Source organism: Sorghum bicolor, chromosome 3, assembly GCF_000003195.3.
Source record: "Sorghum bicolor cultivar BTx623 chromosome 3, Sorghum_bicolor_NCBIv3, whole genome shotgun sequence".
Taxonomy (NCBI): domain Eukaryota; kingdom Viridiplantae; phylum Streptophyta; class Magnoliopsida; order Poales; family Poaceae; genus Sorghum; species Sorghum bicolor.
Window position 1 is genome coordinate 63,456,531 of NC_012872.2, and position 18,706 is coordinate 63,475,236.

General features: G+C 43.9%; 3 protein-coding genes across 3 annotated transcripts; all 3 read right to left on the bottom strand.

Moving 5' to 3' along the window:
* LOC8079231 (triacylglycerol lipase SDP1) lies at positions 2,054-7,055 on the bottom strand. The gene is made up of 4 exons (XM_002458486.2): positions 5,942-7,055; positions 4,529-5,392; positions 4,049-4,192; positions 2,054-3,945 (listed from the first exon to the last, which is right to left on the bottom strand). The coding sequence occupies exons 1-4, from the start codon at positions 6,491-6,493 to the stop codon at positions 2,782-2,784; spliced, it is 2,724 nt and encodes a 907-aa protein (XP_002458531.1). The 5' UTR covers positions 6,494-7,055; the 3' UTR covers positions 2,054-2,781.
* On the bottom strand, positions 7,720-9,287 carry LOC8079232. Its single transcript, XM_021455681.1, has 4 exons — positions 8,913-9,287; positions 8,760-8,809; positions 8,372-8,453; positions 7,720-8,207 (listed from the first exon to the last, which is right to left on the bottom strand). The coding sequence occupies exons 1-4, from the start codon at positions 9,157-9,159 to the stop codon at positions 8,161-8,163; spliced, it is 426 nt and encodes a 141-aa protein (XP_021311356.1). The 5' UTR covers positions 9,160-9,287; the 3' UTR covers positions 7,720-8,160.
* On the bottom strand, positions 11,200-18,118 carry LOC8079233 (mitochondrial import inner membrane translocase subunit TIM50). The gene is made up of 10 exons (XM_002458488.2): positions 17,625-18,118; positions 17,392-17,480; positions 16,842-16,878; positions 15,233-15,294; positions 15,027-15,140; positions 14,716-14,820; positions 14,542-14,640; positions 13,124-13,280; positions 12,914-13,016; positions 11,200-11,521 (listed from the first exon to the last, which is right to left on the bottom strand). The coding sequence occupies exons 1-10, from the start codon at positions 17,893-17,895 to the stop codon at positions 11,476-11,478; spliced, it is 1,083 nt and encodes a 360-aa protein (XP_002458533.1). The 5' UTR covers positions 17,896-18,118; the 3' UTR covers positions 11,200-11,475.

Sequence of the window (18,706 nt, forward strand, 5' to 3'; positions counted from 1 at the left end):
TGTAGCCCAAAGTGAGGAGGCACTGCACACTCGAAAGCATGGCTTGTCCCCAGCTGAACCACGCCAAACGTAACTCGTCCGGCCGGGGGCGGCGTCGTCTTTACGATGGACGGGCACACGTACGACAACCCAAAGTTGGGCGAACGGATGATCCGAAACTGTGGAACAAAGATTCTCTCGGTGGGACGGCCGCACGGACCTGAATGATCGAAGTTTGATTGGGTCCGCCCGCGCGCGTTCAGGCGTCACACGTTGCGGTGACGGGAACAACAAGCAGGAGCATGCCGCGCGGAAAAAGTTTGCATGCAGTTGCAACAGATCGATGTGCACCGCGAAGGGAAGCACAAGAAGCACATCTCGTGTGTGGATTTCGTTCACGCATACGACCGAGTCGTCGAGCGAGAGGTCATCAAGAGAGATCTATCCATCTATCTATCAATCATGCATGAGTGTCCGTCCAAACGCGCGCGCGCGTCGCCATTGCCCGTCGGGCAGGTCAGGCTGGTCAGCACGGAACGGCCGGCCGCCGGCTTCGATGGATCAGCAGCTGCTGGCAATAATCCAACGTGATGGAAACGCGCTAGCATCCGTGTCTAGCCGAGCCGCATCGATCCGGCATGCATCCCTCCCGGCCGCCCTTGTTGATCCGCTAGTCAGTTCCGCCGCACCCCGGCCCGGCGGTGAGGCGGGCGGGCAGGCGGTGCTCGCGTGCACACAGCACGTAAGCCCTGCGCGCCGGTTTCGTACGAGTACGACCATCGTCTTCATCAACCCTCAATTCCTGTGCCTTTGTGGGCCTGGGCCTGGGCCCAGCTGACGACTTCCACTAAGTAGGCCTTGTTTAGTTTACCCCGAAATCCAAAAAGTTTTCAAGATTCTCGGTCACATCGAATCTTACGGCACACGCATGAAACATTAAATATAGACGAAAACAAAAACTAATCACACAGTTTGACTGTAAATCGCGAGACAAATCTTTTGACTCTAGTTAGTCTTTAATAGGATAATATTTACCACAAACAAACGAAAATGCTATAGTAGCGAAATCCAAAATTTTTTCACATCTAAACAAGGCCCTAGCCTCAAGGCCGAAGGCTGAGGTGTAGTCTTCCTCCTTCGTTAAGGCCTTATTTACTTCCAAAAATTTTGCAAAAAATTTTCAAGCCAATTGATTTTAGTGGGAGAAGTAGGATGGAGAGCACGTGAGAACTGATTCTGATTCTGATTCTGATTCTGATTCTGAAATGGTTTCAATAAAATTTAAATAGGAAGCAACAGGAACAGGTTTTGTACCCCCATCTTCCGGTTCCAGTATAAACGAAGAAGTAATTCTTATATGCTTTCTACCATAATCTATGTGAGATTTTATTGTTTCGTTAAAGAGGAGTGATTCTCACCATGAATCTGCTCCAGGAAACGCTACCAAACGGCTCAGTACCATATATCGATACAGGCATCTATAATTATCAGTAGTGTCACGCTAATTGAGATCAAGCATATGCTCTAGCCTAATGAGGCGTCCTTTCAAGAATTTTAGCAAACTTTCGCCGCAAGCTGTCCCCTATGAGGCGGGAAGCCACGGGGTACTCTTTCCTGGGAGACATCGGCACCATGGTCCGATAACGACGTCGAGTAGGTTCAAGAGGTCCCAACGCTTTGTCTTAGGTCTTAGGTCTTGTTTAGTTTCAAAATATTTTGCAAAATAAAAATAATAGCACTTTCATTTGTATGTGACAAATATTGTCTGATCATAGACTAACTAGGCTCAAAAGATTCATCTCGTAAATTACAGGTAAATTGTGTAATTAGTTATTTCTTTTATCTATATTTAGTGCTTCGACGTAGGTAAACTGTGTAATTAGTATTCCTTTTATCTATATTTAGTGCTTCGATGTGATGAAAAATCTGAGAAATTTTGCAAAATATTTTGGAAACTAAACGAGGCCTTATTGTATCCATGGTCACAGGTTCTACTGCACTGCTAGGCTCTAGCTTGTCGACATTCTTAATTGGTCTGGAACACTAGTGCCAGCGGGTGTGGAACAGCATGAACTTATCGACGTCATGTAACTTTGACGCTTTCCTGATCTTAATGGAAACAGGCTACGGCCTGCTCGTGAAAAAAAAACATATGCTGTCTTTTGGAGGCAGTGACATGGAGCCAGTTCTTTTTCTTCTGATACTTAGAAAAATAAAACCTATCATAGTCTCTGCATAGAGTCCCCTCAGAATTGGGTACATAAGCCTTATATTACACATAACATGACAATGTATCAAGGAAACCATATAAAATGGACTGATGCTCTCATATCACACATCACGTAAGAGAGAATTATTTGGAGTCATCCTTGATCTCATTAGCATTGTTTTCACTACCTTTAGGATTATAAGACAACTCTTCCATTGAGTATACCATCGGCATTGGAAAATTTGCCCCTACTTGGCCAGTTATTTGCACAATTCAGTTTGCTTATAAAGCAAACTGCCAACAAGCCATGGGATCGATGCTTAACCTTCCTGTGTGAGCATATCCATGTTCATGGAAGATCCAGGTGCCTCTTGTATCCACTGTTTACAGGCTCTGAGGTAGCATCTGGTCATCAGGCATCTGCAAATCCAATTGAGATGACAACTGCTGCTGTCTGAATTAGTTTTCGCTGAGTTGAAATCAATGCCAGGTTGTACAGTTTCATTTCTGCTAGATGTTAGAATCCCAATTCTATCCTTGAAAGTAATAACTTATTCTTCATTTCTGCCTTAAAGCTAGAGGGAGGACAACTCTTAGTTACCAGCACCTGAGGCAACTTCATCATTCATAACAGCTGAATTGTCATCAGGAATCTTTGTTGTTTCCAGTTCTGTCTTTTCTGAAGACCCTTCAGGTAGGCTAATAGATGCCGGATGCATATCTGTACATATATCAAAAATCGATGCAGCTTCTGGTTTGTTTGTGTTTGTCTCGTCTTCAGAATTTAAGGAAGAGGGATGGTATAATTTTTCTTCCAGTGAGGACCCCTGATGTTGTAGATTATTTCTGCTCATGGGACTAGTTCCTCCATCATCAATGGCATTTAGTTCCTTGTCATCATCATCATCAGAAGTAGACACGCCATCAAGGCACTCCGTCTGTACTGTTTCAACATCTGGTTCCCGAGGAGATCCTTGAGACTCAACTCCACTACTAGACCCGAGCAGAGTATCCCTCCTTACAACATTAAACAAAATACCATTTTCAATCTTTTCAGGCTGCAACAAGTCACCTTCAGAAACCACAATACTTGTTGAAGGGCCAAATGTCGATCTAGGGGTACTGGTATCATGGATATCTAAAGCTGAATTGTCCAAGCTCCTATCGATTGCTTCTCTACTCACTGCATGAGCTGCCAAGGTACCAGCATTTGGTGTCACAAGATCAGTTATGTCTTCCCTCGATGGAATTGTTCTGGATTCTGTGTCGATCTCAAGATTCTGAACAAAGCTGATGAATTTATTGGCTGAGGTTGTCCTCATAAGAGGGCCACCACTTCTTGTCCAAGAGTGTAAATCAATACTCTCAGATTCACTGTCGCTGCTCTCATGTGCACTTCTCTGAGGATACTGGTTTCTGGTAGATGTTCCAGCAACTCCTCCAGGTCCTTGAGGAGATGTAAGCATTTCTTCTTCAAGAGAACCAGTTGAATTTTCTCTTGCTATGAGATTCCAGGATGGAATCCTCCTAGATGGGCAGAACCTGATTGCTGGACCATATCCTTGCGATGCGGATGCTCTTTCTGCACTCCTCTTTAGCCTACGCAAGTGGTTCAGGAGGGCAACACATTCATCCAGTGCAAGCTCAATAGCACAATTTGCCCTGATGGCTGATAGCTTTTCCCAAGTGCATCTCCTACCTTGATTCGCAGCCTTCTGAAGCTCAGCATAAGATGGGTTCTGTATCATCTTGGAATACTGATGATAGTGGGAAAGAAATCATGTGTCAGTTTACTGATTACCGTGTCAATAACTGACATTTGCTTGAATGAAAGGAGAGAGAATAGGAAACATTGCAGACCTGCGCAAGAGTGGCTGGCATAACAACTGTAACATCGCCTTCCCAATCTTGAGCAAATAATTTAGCTAATCCTCCTAGAGGAAATCCAAGTTCCAAAACTTGATTACACCTATGTTTGACTTCCATCTCAGCAAGTTCAGCAAGCTAAATAAAAGAAATAATAAACACGTATTAGTACATCATAACATGCCTGCAGATGATACTTTGGTAAAATGAACTATCTGGCCAGAGTATCCATCTATTATTTGCAGCAAATAATTCTAGCAGTGTAGTGGGACGTTATGCTACTTAGGCATCAACATGGTACCATTCCTAGTATGTCAGAAGGCATGTCATATGACAACTGTAGGTAAAAGAAGAAATATATTTATGTTTTACATGGATTGGAAGCATGTCCAATCAAAAGTATATCTGCATTGTAAGAGGAAATAAGACAAACTCAATAAAAAGAATACAACAAGGAGAAACTATTTGACATACCTTGGCAGCGAAGCTGCCTCCATAAGCCCTGACGATTTCCTTTAGTCTCAACAGCGGAGCTATGTGAGGATTGGCTTGGCTTACTATGAAATGATTCACATTGAATAGTTCCTTCAATTGCTTCATGGGTAAATCGCTTTCTAAGCTCCCATCTCTCCAGCGGCGGGTTGGAGCAACAGTTCGTTCTTCTATGCCTAATAAGAATGGAGCATGGAAAGGAATGGTTTGACCAAATCTATCTTTTGCCATCAATTCTTGGGCCTCAAAAAGTCCAGGAAAAGCACAGGAAGCTGTTACTGCACTCCAGATAAGAACATGAGGTGATGTTAAATAGTTTAGGCATCGAGGCGGCTCATGCTTCCTTGGAGAACACACGGTGACAACAAGAATCCGACCAGTCATGTCATAAGCTTCTTGAAATGTCAAATTGCTGGTAAGGTTTCTCAAAAGCACCTGCAAGTGCCTTATATCATGAACAGCGCCTTGCGTCAAAATTCTTTTAACCACAGGAAAGATTCCACCCATCTGATCAAAAAATTTCAGGGAATGCCACTCTTCAAAAAAGCTCTCCAGCTCAGGCCATGATCTTGTTGCTACTATAGAACACATTATCGAGCCAACACTTGATCCTGAAATTATCCTTGGCAAAAGTTTATGCTCTACCAAGGTTTTAACAACACCCACATGAAAGGATCCCAATGAAGCACCTCCACTTAGCAGCAAGGCTGTTCTACCAAAGGCATGCCTTGTCTCATGCATAAATGCGAGTTTCTCTTCAAGAGGCAACTCATCTGAATCAGAATCACAGACCATTTTCAGTTGAGTAGATACTTCCTCAATGTATTCCTTTATGAGTCTAGGCACCTAGCGAGCAAGAACATTACAATAAAACAAATTAGTGACCAACATAGTGCTACACTAATCTTACAAGCTCTAACACCTGAACACTTGGTGGAATAAAAAAGCAACTATAGAGCTCAAACCCAACATCCTGATCAAAAAAAAAATGATGTGCCAAAGATGCAATATGTTCATAATGCAATTGTCATTGTCACTTGTACAAATTGTAGGCTAAATGTTTTGCAGATCTTAGTTTATAATATTTGATTTTTGTAACTCAAAAGGAACAGGATAGATAACTACTATTACTTGTCTACTTTTCAGCAATGAGGAGCGGAATCTGCCTAGTCAAGTCCACATATGTACATATGGGAATTGTTCATCCCCAAATTAGAGTGACGAGTTTATTCTCATATGCTAAAACGAGTGGTCCAATATTGAAACTACATAAAATTAGCTAAGAAGATTGATGCACCGCTTCCTCCTAGCTAAGCTATATGGTCTCTCTTCAGAGCAGTCATCAGATGGCGTCGAAATTTCGTTCGATCGACGCGATTGCATTGAATTATGTACCTGCAGCCTCCCTTTGTGCAGTTCGGGGTTGCACATATTGCCGAGGTTCCTGAGCAGGTCCGCGCGCATGCAGAAGACGATGTCCCTGAGCGATCCCTCGTGGCGCCGGTGCCTGAGCTCGCGGAGCTTATTGCGGACGAGCTCCTCGTCGTAGAGGTCGGCGTCGCTGGCGCGGCGCGGGGCGGCCTCGCGCTCCAGCATCCGCGCCGCGTGCGCCCACTCCTCGTAGGTGAGCGCGGCGCGCATCATGTTCCGCCAGAACTTGCGGCGGTAGGCGGACTGCACCCTCGCCCGCAGCCCGGCCCTGCCGCGTCGGCCCCGCAGCAGGAGCGCGACGGCGCAGACGGCGAGCAGGATCCCGCGCGTGTTGTCGCGCGGGTGCAGCCACGCCGCCGCGACGGGCAGCGCGGCGCGGAGCGCCGCGGCCAGGCGGTGCCGCAGGCGCGCCGCGGAGCCGCAGAGCAGCACCCGGAGCGCGACGGCGCGGCCCAGCGCCGTGGACGGGCCGATGGCGAACGCCCCCACCGGCGCCTCGCTGGCGATGTCATCCATTTGGGTGGTGGCGCCGGCGCAGCGCTGCAGCGCAGAGGGTCACCCGCTCACGGCGGCCGCGGGCGTCTTGGATGGCTGTATCGGTTCGGATCAGAGCTAGAGCTGGAAGGTCGGAGGGAGAAGGCGAGTGTGTTGCTTGACTAGAGTATCGACGCACGAAGGGCATGGGCGCATGGCGTGTTGGATTGGAGTTTGGCAAGTCGGGAGGAGGCGGCAGCGAGACGGGGGATCACAAGAGGACGACGAGGAGGAGTCGTGGGCGCGTCACGCGTGGGGACAAGCCGGATGTGGGAGACGGTGACTCGGTGAGGCCGGCGTCCGAGTCAGGCAAACGGGCGAGGAGATAAGGGAGGAGGAGGTAGCGCAACGTAACAAACAAACAACTACCCGTCCCGCGGGCAAGCACGGCAGATGGGTGGTGCCTTCCGCCGCGCGGAGCTGCGCAGATCCCCGGCGAATAGTACGTCAGCGATTATTACCAGGTGACATTGGGATGGGCGCGGCCTCGAGCTCGGCCGCCGTGGGCGGTTGCCGGTTGGTTTGGTTGGCCCCTCGTGGATGGGGGAGACGGTGACGCTGTGACGGTGTGGAGGTGGAAGCATGGGGAAAAAGGCTGCGCGACGCGCGCAGATCTGGGAAACCGTACAAGGGGGGACACGTGCCTGGGCGGTGGCCGGTGGCTCACTGGCTCCTACGATGAGCTGACTTTTGAGGCAATGCAGATTGAAGCGTCTTGTTTACTGTCTAATCAAGGCTTGGTTTAGTTTTCAAAATTCTTAAAGATTTTCTGTTATATTAAATTTTTAAATGTATATATCAATCATTAAATATAAACAAAAATAAAAACTAATTGCACAGTTTGTATGTAATTTATGAAATAAATTTTTTGAGCTTAGTTAATCTATAATTAGAGATTAATTATTAAATACAAATGAAAATACTACAGTAGCTAAAGCAAAAAAAATTCACGAACTAAATAAGGGTTGTAGATGCGATGATGCATTGCGAGTCATTCTTTAAATTTGATGATGCATTGTGAGAAAAAAATATAGTTGCTGATTTGTATTCTATAAACTAAATAAAAAAAACTAAGGAGTAAGATGACAATAGACTACCTCATTCAGCAAACCAAATATCTCATAACTTCATATACTGAGTAGCGATATTTTTTGGTACCGCAAATATACACCAATAGGAAACCATTATTTGCATTTACTGGATTTTCCTTTTTTTTCCCACAAGAGGCACTTACTATAATTTATTTGACAAGCCGTTTAGTAGATTCACTAGATTGCCATAGCCTCCAGGGATCATAGTCATAGGACGGCCAGCATGCTCACGGTGAAACTTGACCACCATGTACGGGGACGCAAAACTCGAATAACGTACGTAGTGACATATCTCAACTCAATTTGGTTGTCTGTAAGCCGACAACATGCACGAGCAATACGTACTCCTACTACATGTCTACAGTATATTGCTTCATTCATGGTTTAGTGACAAGGTGTTTCAAACACGATGTTCTTCATCATTTAATTATACAGTACTCCGTATCTTCCTATTTCTTTTTCCAGCTCGATCCTCTCATCCATCTTTAGTTACAGCGCTAGACCGCTAGTAGAGTATAATAAGAGTACTGATGCAAGGAGCGCGCTAGAGGACCACGTTCATCCGGTGAAGAATCTTCGCCAAGATTGCCATGGAAGGAAACCACCTGCGGAACAGGCAGCAAATCGTTGTCAAATTTTCCACATGCATGCCATCGGGGGTTGCAAGGTCTTCTGAATTCGTTATCCCAAAGCCAAAGTGACACTACAATATATTACAAACTTTGTTGATTTATTGTGAGAGAAAAATGGATAGATTTGGTCTACTTACCACACCCTTGGCATCGGACGTAATTATCTTTCTTCATTACAAGACCAGAGCCTCCACAGACTTCGCATTTCTTTTGTGCGATCTGAAAAATCAGGAGAGAAACGATCATGAAAAAAAGGATGGTAACGTGTCAATGGGGAACTGACAGAAATTCAGTTAGCAAAGACTGTCAGGAAATCATCTAAAAAAATGACTGTCAGCAAATTTCGGCTGACAAATGCTTATGCAAATTAGGGTGACCTAGAGTCGAAATGGATAGGGATAGTACACAGGGGCATTTTCTGTCTCTTGGTCGCTAAGGACAATCCCTTCAGCTCCAGGGCAAACATAATTAGAAAAAGAAAACAGTGCGCCAAAGAGCGAGAAACAACAGGCCTAGCACACTCACGATTCTTTTGCCGAACTCGACCCCTGCAACGACGAAAGGCGTCACTCCAGCTGCACGAACGATAAGCAAGAGCCGATGCTGTCAGACAATTGAGCTCGTGGAACGGACAATACGCAACACACTCGAGCGACGGAACAGGTAACACGGGCCGACCTACAGCGCCGACGACGATCTGCCAGGTGACCTGCGCGGGCGGGAGCGGGGAATCGGCGACCGCGGAGGCGGCGGCCGCAACGGAAGCCCCGTCAACGGCGCAGACGACGCTGGTGGCGCCGCCTCGGCCCGCGGGAGCTCGCCTGCCGAGGCTGCCGCACGGGAACAGGCCGCCGCGGCTGGTGCCGACCACGCCCGGCAGTGGCCCGCTCCCCGGCAAGTGCGCGGGGTAAGCGCGCGCCTGCATCGCTGCGTTCTTAGCCGCCTGCTGCTGTGCCGCACGGCTAAACCGGCCGCGAGCGCGACTCGATTCACTCCTCCGATACTACAGTTTGTGGTCGCGAGGACTGAACGTCCACGCGACTTTGTGGTGGACGGTCTAAAACCAGCCGCAGTGCGAGTACGCGAGGGATCCAAGCGCTGCCACGCGACGCACGCACATCCACCATAAATAAATTCCAATGAACCTGTTGCCAATTTGGCCGTTGCAACTTTTCTTTTGTATGTCTTCCTTTTCCCTGGCTTCCAAGTTCCATCCGTTTACTTCCCAACAGCACTGCTTCCATAGTTCCATGACCCGGTAGAGCGAGGCCTAGTCTGCTTGAGCAGAATCTTCAGCAGTGTCTTTCTCTCGTAACATCTGCTTCCATAGTCACATGTTGTATTTTCTGTCATGGTTTTTCATACAAGCAAATAGGACGAGTTGATCAACATATGTGGTGGTTTCAAAAAAAAAATTGTGGTGGTTTTCCTACAAGATGATTTACTACATCGATGATCAACATGTGCATTTTTTATATCGGCCGGATTATTACGTTGCTAGGAGCACGCCAAAACGATTTTTCCAGATGATTTACTGCATCGATGATCAACATGTGCATTTTTTTTTTATATCGGTCAATATGGGAGCACGCGAAAAATGATTTTCCAGGAACCACGGAGGCACCTATTGTTATCGGAAGGAAAATATGGTACATTTACCACTTCGCAAGTTGTTTTGCAAATAGCAATCCCGCTAGTGGTCTCTCTGTTTCACAATAAACCACCCCCCACTACATCTGTCCTCGTCCAATTATATTGTTTTTTTTTCTGAATATAGATGAGACTTCCATGTTCGCTGGTTAATGTGCGGCGAACAATATTTTTCAGCTTTGCTTTTCAGCGAAACGAACACTACTGAACTTTATATCATTTTAGCACATTTATATGGTTCCATACTTCCATGAACTCATAATTTTTTGTATGTGTTGGTTAAACATTAGACTGTATTTTAGACCACCTGTTAGAGCCTAAAGAGCTCAAGTTTAATGGACCACGGGATCCAAATAGGATCTGAGTACCGTGCTAGCCTAGTCAAGCTTTATTTTGATGCTTACATTATGTTTATTCATCATGATGCAGTTAAGAGTTTTAGCAGACAATAAATATGTGACTATGCTAAGCATGGATCTGAGTACCGTTCTAGCTGAGTCAAGCTTATTTTGATGCTTACATTATGTTTATTCATCATGATGCAGTCTAGTTTTAGCAGACAATAAATATGTGTGACTATGGCACTATGCTAAGCATGTAAAAGTCAGATTCTTTCATTGAAAGCTCTAAAAACGTTACTAGACAAATGGAATTATATTAGCTCGTGTTAAGCCTTGCAACCGCATGTCTATGGATTCTCGATTTCGTATCTCAAACGTGGGACGTTGACCTATGTCCAAGGATTATTAAATGCTAGTTCCTCCGTTCCAAATGATAGTTCATTTTAATTCTGTTTCTAAGTCAAAATTTTCAGGAAAACATGCTAGTATCTAGAAATTCAAATAAATACGCTATTGGAATATATTTAATGAAACTTATTTGACATTGTAAATCATGATACATTTCTTCATAAACTCAGTCATGTTTGATTTAGAATGAAGCTATAGCAGTACTTTGGTAGGGATGGTAACGTAGTGCCATAGGACCCTTAAAACAATGCAAGCACCATTTTAAGGCCTTGTTTAGTTCACCCAAAAACCAAAAATTTTTCAAGATTCTCCATCACATTGAATCTTGCGACACATTGCATGGAGCATTAAATATAGATAAAAACAAAAACTAATTGCACAGTTTGTCTGTAAATCACGAGATGAATCTTTTAAGTCTAGTTACTCCATAATTAGATAATGTTTGTCAAATAAAAACGAAAATGCTACGGTGTCAAATTTCAAAAAAAAAATCGAATCTAAACAAGGCCTAATACTTTCGCGACCCTCAAAACAATGCAAGCAGCAACCGCCATATTAAACTTTTGTGACCCTTAAAAAAATGCAAGCAACAGATTATTAAAAAAAATACAAGCAGCAAGCGCAATATTTCGGCCGGTATGGCCTCTCATCAACAATTATAAATAACGTTTGGTATCGTTGTAAGACCTGTTAAAATGAAAACATTTATTAACCGCCAATGCAAACGATGACAAAATTGCAATCCTTGATGGATCCATTCACTTCATTCGGATTGAAGCGCCAAAAAGTTTGAATTGTCTTTAGTGTGTACATTCATATGTTTTCCTTCCAACTTTTAGTCCTCATCGTCTCCATATGCGTCCTGATTTCTTTTGTTCTTGCATGCGCCTGCAAAAGTGATATTGGTGGTGCTAAAAAGCTTTAAAGAACTTCTAAATCGACAAAGTCATTACCATGTGAATAAGCGTTAAGCAAAATTGACTGATACTCTTGGTACACTACAGCATTTCTATACTGCCACCACCTAGGTTACACATGTTAGTATGTTACTACCTCCTGTCAAAAATAAGACACATTTGACTTTTTTTCCCCATGCATATAGTGGCAAGGAAGCATATAGTCGTACAGCTATTATAAGCGGAAGTACCTAAAAAATCAACACACAGCCCACACAAATAGCAAAAAAATGTCTTGCTCTTACAACAATTGAACAGTCATACCAAACACCCTAAGTTCCAATTTTGTGACTTCTGTCCTATATCTATTGTAAAATAATGGCTATGAATATCAACCAGAAATAGGCGCTTGTCATGTTTAAAGCAGATGACAGAAAGGTTGTCATAAAAAAAATGGCCAACTAAAATGTGCTGGATTATCAGATTATGAAATTTATGCTACAAGGTCCCAGAGGTAATGAAATTGGTAGACCAAGCACAGTTTGCTGAGTGAGACAACAGTCTTTAGTACCACTCAGCACAAAACAGGTTGCTGAAAAGAATAATCAAGATACTTCTAAGAGAAGTTTGCACAAAAAAAGGCATCAGGAGAGATGTGAATGCAGTGGCATATTTTTCCACAAATTACTTTATTAGAGGGGTAACTTTCTTAATTCAGAGTGTTAATGGCACATGGAAAACCCTGAACTTGCTGTGCCATGTATATCATGGGCAAACCAATTTGCCCTAAAATAAGAAACCAACTCAAACTCTCATCGATTATATTGTACACTGACAAGGAAAGAAGATACAAAGTTACAACTGCATATCCCCACCATATCAAGAACAAAATTTCTTTTCCTATTAGATTATAGCAATTGTTTCTAGCCAGTTAAATCCATTAGCTATTTTTGTCACAGCAGCAATATGAATCAGGAAACCCTATTTTTTGTTATAGCAAAAAAAAAAAAGGAAACAGAAGACAAATCAACAGACATGGAGCAAGATTGCTCGTGCTTTTTGCTCCAAATATTGTCATGTAGCACAGTGGGATTTGCTAATACGTCAGTATATTATGTCCAGTTTAGTGTCACAACCAATACACTATTTCTCTCGGCTAAGACTTAATTTCCCAAGGCACTAATGATCTGATTGTGGACAAATCGCCAACTGTCCAGATTAAAAATGGAGAAATAATCTTGTGGACACTAATGATCTGATTGTGGTCATAATCATGACTGATTTACTTTCACAGAAGTTGTGGAACTGGGTACGTCAAACATTCAGATTGCCATCAACTAAGTATAAAAAAAAGGTGATAGAACAAAGGAAAATATTCACTGACCTCTGGTGCTCCTTAGAGCGCTCAATAAACTCGGCGGCAATATCACCACTTTGATAGGATGCAAGAACAGACCTGATGTCAGAAGGTCTTACCATCGCAACATCTACAGATTTTTTATGTGTTATAAATATTGCAAAAAAAAAAAGCAAACTAGACAAATGGAAAAGCTTGACCTAATGGGATGAACTACATAAAGTTTCCAATGCTTACATTCTAGAAATGGAATAAGATCAAGCAGTTGAGTGTCATCACTTTCAAGCTTCCAAGGTTTAATTTCCACAGAATTTTCAGGCTGCAGGCTTGACTCTTTAGCATGAGCGCTGATATAAAGAACTTGAGCAGGGTTTCTGTTCAGCTTTGACAGATCCTAGTAATGACATCATAAAGGGTCAGTCTTGAAAAAACAATGCAGAATACATAATGCGTCTTATAATGTTATTAAGATCTTACAATTACTACCAGGAGAAACATTTACCACTCAGACTTAGAACAAGACTAACCACTGGAAATAGCACTCAATGGGGGATGATCAACAATAACTAGTGAACATGGGAATGATGATTGTATCATCATGAGTAAAGTCCCCTAGTTACTTTCAATATACAACAGCATAGAATTTCAAAATTGGGTAGTGCATGAACTGAGGATTGGTTCTGGAAGCCTGTCATGCAAATTACAGAAGATTGGTGTGCACGATGAAAAGTTACAACAAAGCAAAAGAAACGACAGGCAACTCATCTTAGGAAGTCAATACATCTTTGGGCCATGGGAGAGGATCTGGAACACCAAGCAAATGCTGCTTTTTCATATGGCTTGTGGCACACAAGTGATAGGCTACCTATCTTCTTAGCACAAGTGCACAACAAGGTCTGCCTCATCCCACCAAATTCTCCTTTGTGATTAGGAGGAAGAAACAATTCAGCACTTGCTGATTTTGTGTATTTTCCAAGTAATTCTGCTTCAGTCTACTGCAAAAGGTTGGTTTGCGAACTCTGTCTCCACAGCCTGAAGACATTTTCCCTGGATGGTTGGTGGTCAATATTACTAAAGGAACCAGTGGTGAAATAAAAAAGGGACTCAATTCCCTTGTCATCTTAGGAGCTTGGACAATTTGGAAGCACCGGAATCACTGTGTTCAACAGATCCTCTACATGTCTTCCTGAAAATCTCTCGCTCTCCAGAAGAGATGCAGCTTAGGTACATGGCTAGCGCTCAGGGTCTGTCTCTCACGGATTTTGATAAAGAGTGTGTTTTTAAGGGTTCTTAATAGTTAATATAATGATATGCAGCTCCCCTATGAGTTCAAGAAAAAAAAGTACTTAATACATGGACAAGAAACTTTATGTAAAACCACTTTCACTCTACAAGCTTGACCAGATATTACAAGAAATGTGAACCTCTATCATATTTCAACCCATGCTATGCCACCATTAGCTTACCGCGCTGTAAAATATTGGCTACAGTGTGCACGAAAGTATAGCACAGATGAATAGGACTGACCTGCCAGAAACAGGTATTCAAAGCATCCATACATTTGAAGGACCACTTTATAAAATATTTAAGCCAAGCAAAAGGATTAATAGACAACAATTCCTTTACTAACACAATAGCGTGTAACATCCACATACCCGATAATGTTTTCCATTTTCGTACTTAGTTGCAACTCTTGATAGCCTGTGTCGAATATTGCCCTTTGGATCCAGCCTATCAACAACAGGATCAACATACTGCAAATGCAACAAAGTTTCATGCAGGTTACACATTTGCAAATAAAAGTGAACTGAAAGCTCTGAAAAACTTACCATACTAAGCTGATCAGAATACACAACAATTTCATAAAACTTCCCAAGATGTTCAAGAAAGGCATCCACTCCTGGCCTCTTAAAGGTCCTCCATCCTCTCTCACGCTATACACATGTTTATTTAAGGAAAAAACATTAGACTGGTATTCTCAATGAATCAGTCAGCCAGCGGGCAAGCAAAAATATGAAATGAGTATGATAGAAAAAAAATAAAGGAAGATTTATGTTCTAAAAATATATTACAGTATACAGAGATCTATACTCCATAGTAAACAAAAAATGAAAGTTTGTGTGGTTACATAAAAGTTCACCTTCCAATCTGAGTATACAAGAGTCTCGTTCAGATCCAGAACGAGAGTCAATACATGCTGCTCTTGAGGAAGAAGATCTGGAAGAAGTTTGTCTGATACTGGTTCGCTAAAGCCCTATGGTAAACATATATTAGTATGATTGCGGACATTTCTTCATAATATCCAACATGGATCCATGAAGGAAAAAAGTTACCATCTGTACTGACCCGGATTTGATCTTCAATCTGGCTCCTCACATCCAGGTATGCCTCAATAGCGGCAACAGGAACTACAGAACAAAGCATACAATCCTTAGTAAGGGGCAGCAAAAAAAAGAATTAAAGTATCTAGCCAACCTGAGCTGTCAATTAAATTGAAGCTCGAATCAGTGGCATGTATGGTTTTATTTTTTTCTAACGCGATGAGTATATGAAGGTTTTAACCGACAAAAAAAAACTCAGTATTGAGGATGAGCAGATTAAGAGTAAGCTCATATCACTCTCCTTCTCTGTGACATGTTTAGATACAGTCATCATTGTTCACTACTTTACACGTCAATATGGGTCAAATTATCCACAACCACAAGTCACTAAAGTGCGAACTACACATGCCCTTCTTAGCGATTGGCTGTGGCATATCTAATGCACATAACTTCAAACAGTCTAATAATTAGGGTGCTACCTACAATTACCAAACCTTCTCTAGTCAATAACATTACCAAGCTACTCCCTCCGTTCTAAATTATAAGTCGCTTGACTTTTTTTTTATACATAGAATTTGCAATGTATCTAGACATACATTATATCTAGATGCATAGCAAAATGGATGTACCAAAAAAGTCAAAGTGACTTATAATTTGGAACAGAGGGAGTATTTCACACATGCATATATGCTACTGTGTGGTATGCTCAAATGTAATGTCTGGTATCATATTTGACTACTGCAAAGGAATTTTAAATTCAAGGTTATAGCCTGCATACAGTAGGGGCTGTAGTGTTAAGGATACAGTTGGGGGAGGCATTGCCTTGTCGGCACCCCCGCCTTGCCGTCAGTATTTTCACATGACTACTTTTTGGAAGACTGGCGGTTATCGGCGGGGAAGGCAAAGGTCATTTCTTATCAGCCAAGACAAAAAAGGCTTTTCGACCTTCACAGCCGTAACCTGCCGAAGCGCTTTTCGACCTTCACAGCCGTAACCCGCCGAAGCGGTGCGGGCACCGCTTTCGCTCATCATGACGCTTTCGATATGATGATGTATGTGTTGTGCAGGTTGGCCCTTTTCGTCCCTGTGTTACGAAATGGCGGAAGCGGCCGGAAGGACGGGAGCTGCATGGCTCCCTCGGCATGGTCCCCCCTTACGTCAGATGCAGGGCGGGGGAAGGGGGGACCAAAAGCATAATTGACCAAGGAGGCCCCGGGGGTACGGAATATGCTCAAGGATCTGGGCAGTTAGGAGGACACTTCTGTCATTGTAGGTGATGCGGATGTGTATAAATAGAGCTCCAGGAGAGCCGTGTAAGAGGGAGGAGGAATGAAACCCTAATTCTTCCAATTATTGACATCCGTCATTCTGTCATTCCCTATTCCTTCCGTTCGTCTCTAAATTTTCGGTTACTTGAGCGGCAACCAGGTGTTCAAAGGCTAAGAACTAGAACAACAGATATGGTAGTTATACATAGTGAAGTGGACAGAAATCGCCTAAAGGCTCCAGTTTGAGCAAGAATAACAGAATGGTGAATTGCTCGTTAGCTGGTCAAAAAGCTGCATGACACACAGAGTCCAATGTGCAGAGATAGTAATTCGAAAGATGAGGAAAGAGTATTCTGTAGCCACTACCTTTCATAGCAGATGAATAAGCCATAGCTTGAAACCTCTGCAAACAAGAAAAATTAGTTATTTTATTGCATGGTTGAGATACAGTGGAGAACCTTAGTCCTGTAAAACCAATTCAGGTCTTCTACTATATTCCCAGAATGCAAGCGTACCATAGAGCGTCATTCAAACATTTTACCACCCTATATGTTCGAATCCTAGCAAGGTGGTCATGTACTAGTTTTGGAAGGAACAATAAGTGCAGGGAAATGACAGCTGCTATTTCAAGGTTGAAGCAAGAAATGCAATAAAACCAAAGTTCCCGATATGCAATTTTCAGCACATACAAATTTCTAGCTCAAGAGCTAAATTTCGGCTGCCAATTAGGCACCTCAACAGCTTCACGATAGTGACATCATCAGTGTTTCACACGGTTAATTAGATCTTCCATCATCAAAGGTCACATTTCACAATTCCCTCTAAATAACTTTAAGGCACTGCTGCTCATGACTTTATATAGCTAACGAAATTGAGCTAACAAGAGGAGCTTAAACTTGGCATATTGCAGTATTACCTCAAAGCCGGAAGCATCCTCAGGAATGGGCTGCTTCGACTTCTTCCGGAGCTCCCGCGTCATCTGATCCACTTCATCCAGAGAATAAGCTAAACACAGGAGAAGAAAACGAATCACCACACAAGACATTGAACCAATAGCCAGGCCACGCTGAATCTCCAAGGGGAGCTAAACCGCGAAGCTGAGCATCGGGACCGCATGGCCCCGCGCGGGGCAGGGATTGGGAGCCGTACCGTAGCTGACGTAGGCCGTGCCGCCAACCGCGGCGGACACGGCAGTTAAGGCGGCGAACTTGAGCGCGCCCCACGGCTTGCGGGCTGCCTGGGGCGGCTGGGAGGATGGATCTGCGGCGGTGGAGGAGGCCTCGGAGGCGGTGGCGGCTGCCGCTGCCGCCGCCGCCGCCGTGGATGATGAGGAGGAAGCGGCGGCGGTTGCCGGGGAGGCGGTGCAGAAGGAGAGCGCAGAGATCCTAGGGAGGAGGCGCGAGGCCGCGATGCGAGACATGGGTGCGGCTTGGGTTTTGGATTTGTTCTCGGTTGGGTTCCGGTTCGAGGGGAGGGTTTAAGGAGGCGGCCGAGAGCGGTGAGGACTGAGGTGAGGGCGTGAGCCTGAGGGAGGGTGAGGGCCTGAGGGGGAGAGCCGGACGGGTGCGCCGCGCGTGATTGCGATGTGGAAGAAGGCGTAGCAGCGGAGTTGGGAGGGATGACTCTGGACTCTGGAGTCTGGACCGGGAAGAGCCACGAGAGGTCCCACTCGTCAGGCGTGCTGGCATAGGCCTGGGAGGAGCGTTTTGCTCCGCGAATCAAAAGGCCAGCAGAAGTATGCAAAGGGATAACAGACGCCATATCCCAATTTTGGTGGGGTGATGACGATGATCATAAAAAGATTCACTGAAAGGTTTAGTGGAGGATGTATATTCCAAAGAACAAAGGAGGTATGGGTTTCAGAGATCTACAAGCTTTTAATATAGCCCTCCTGACAAAACAAGTTTGGAGACTATTACAGGAACCAGATTCTCTATGTGCTAGAGTACTAAGAGCAAAACATTATCCAGAAGGCAGATTACTGAATGCAAAATTGAAGAGTGCAAGCCCTTTCACTTGGCAAAGTATTCATGCAGGTCTGAAATGTTTCAAAAGAGGATGTGTTTGGCGGGTAGGGGATGGTACACAAATCAAGATATGGGAAGACAATTGGATCCCATCAAGCCATAATCAAAAAATAGTTACACCGCGAGGAAATAATCTGGTAACGAGAGTGGATGAGCTCATTAATCCAGTTACTGGGGGATGGGATGTGGAGTTGATAAAGTCAT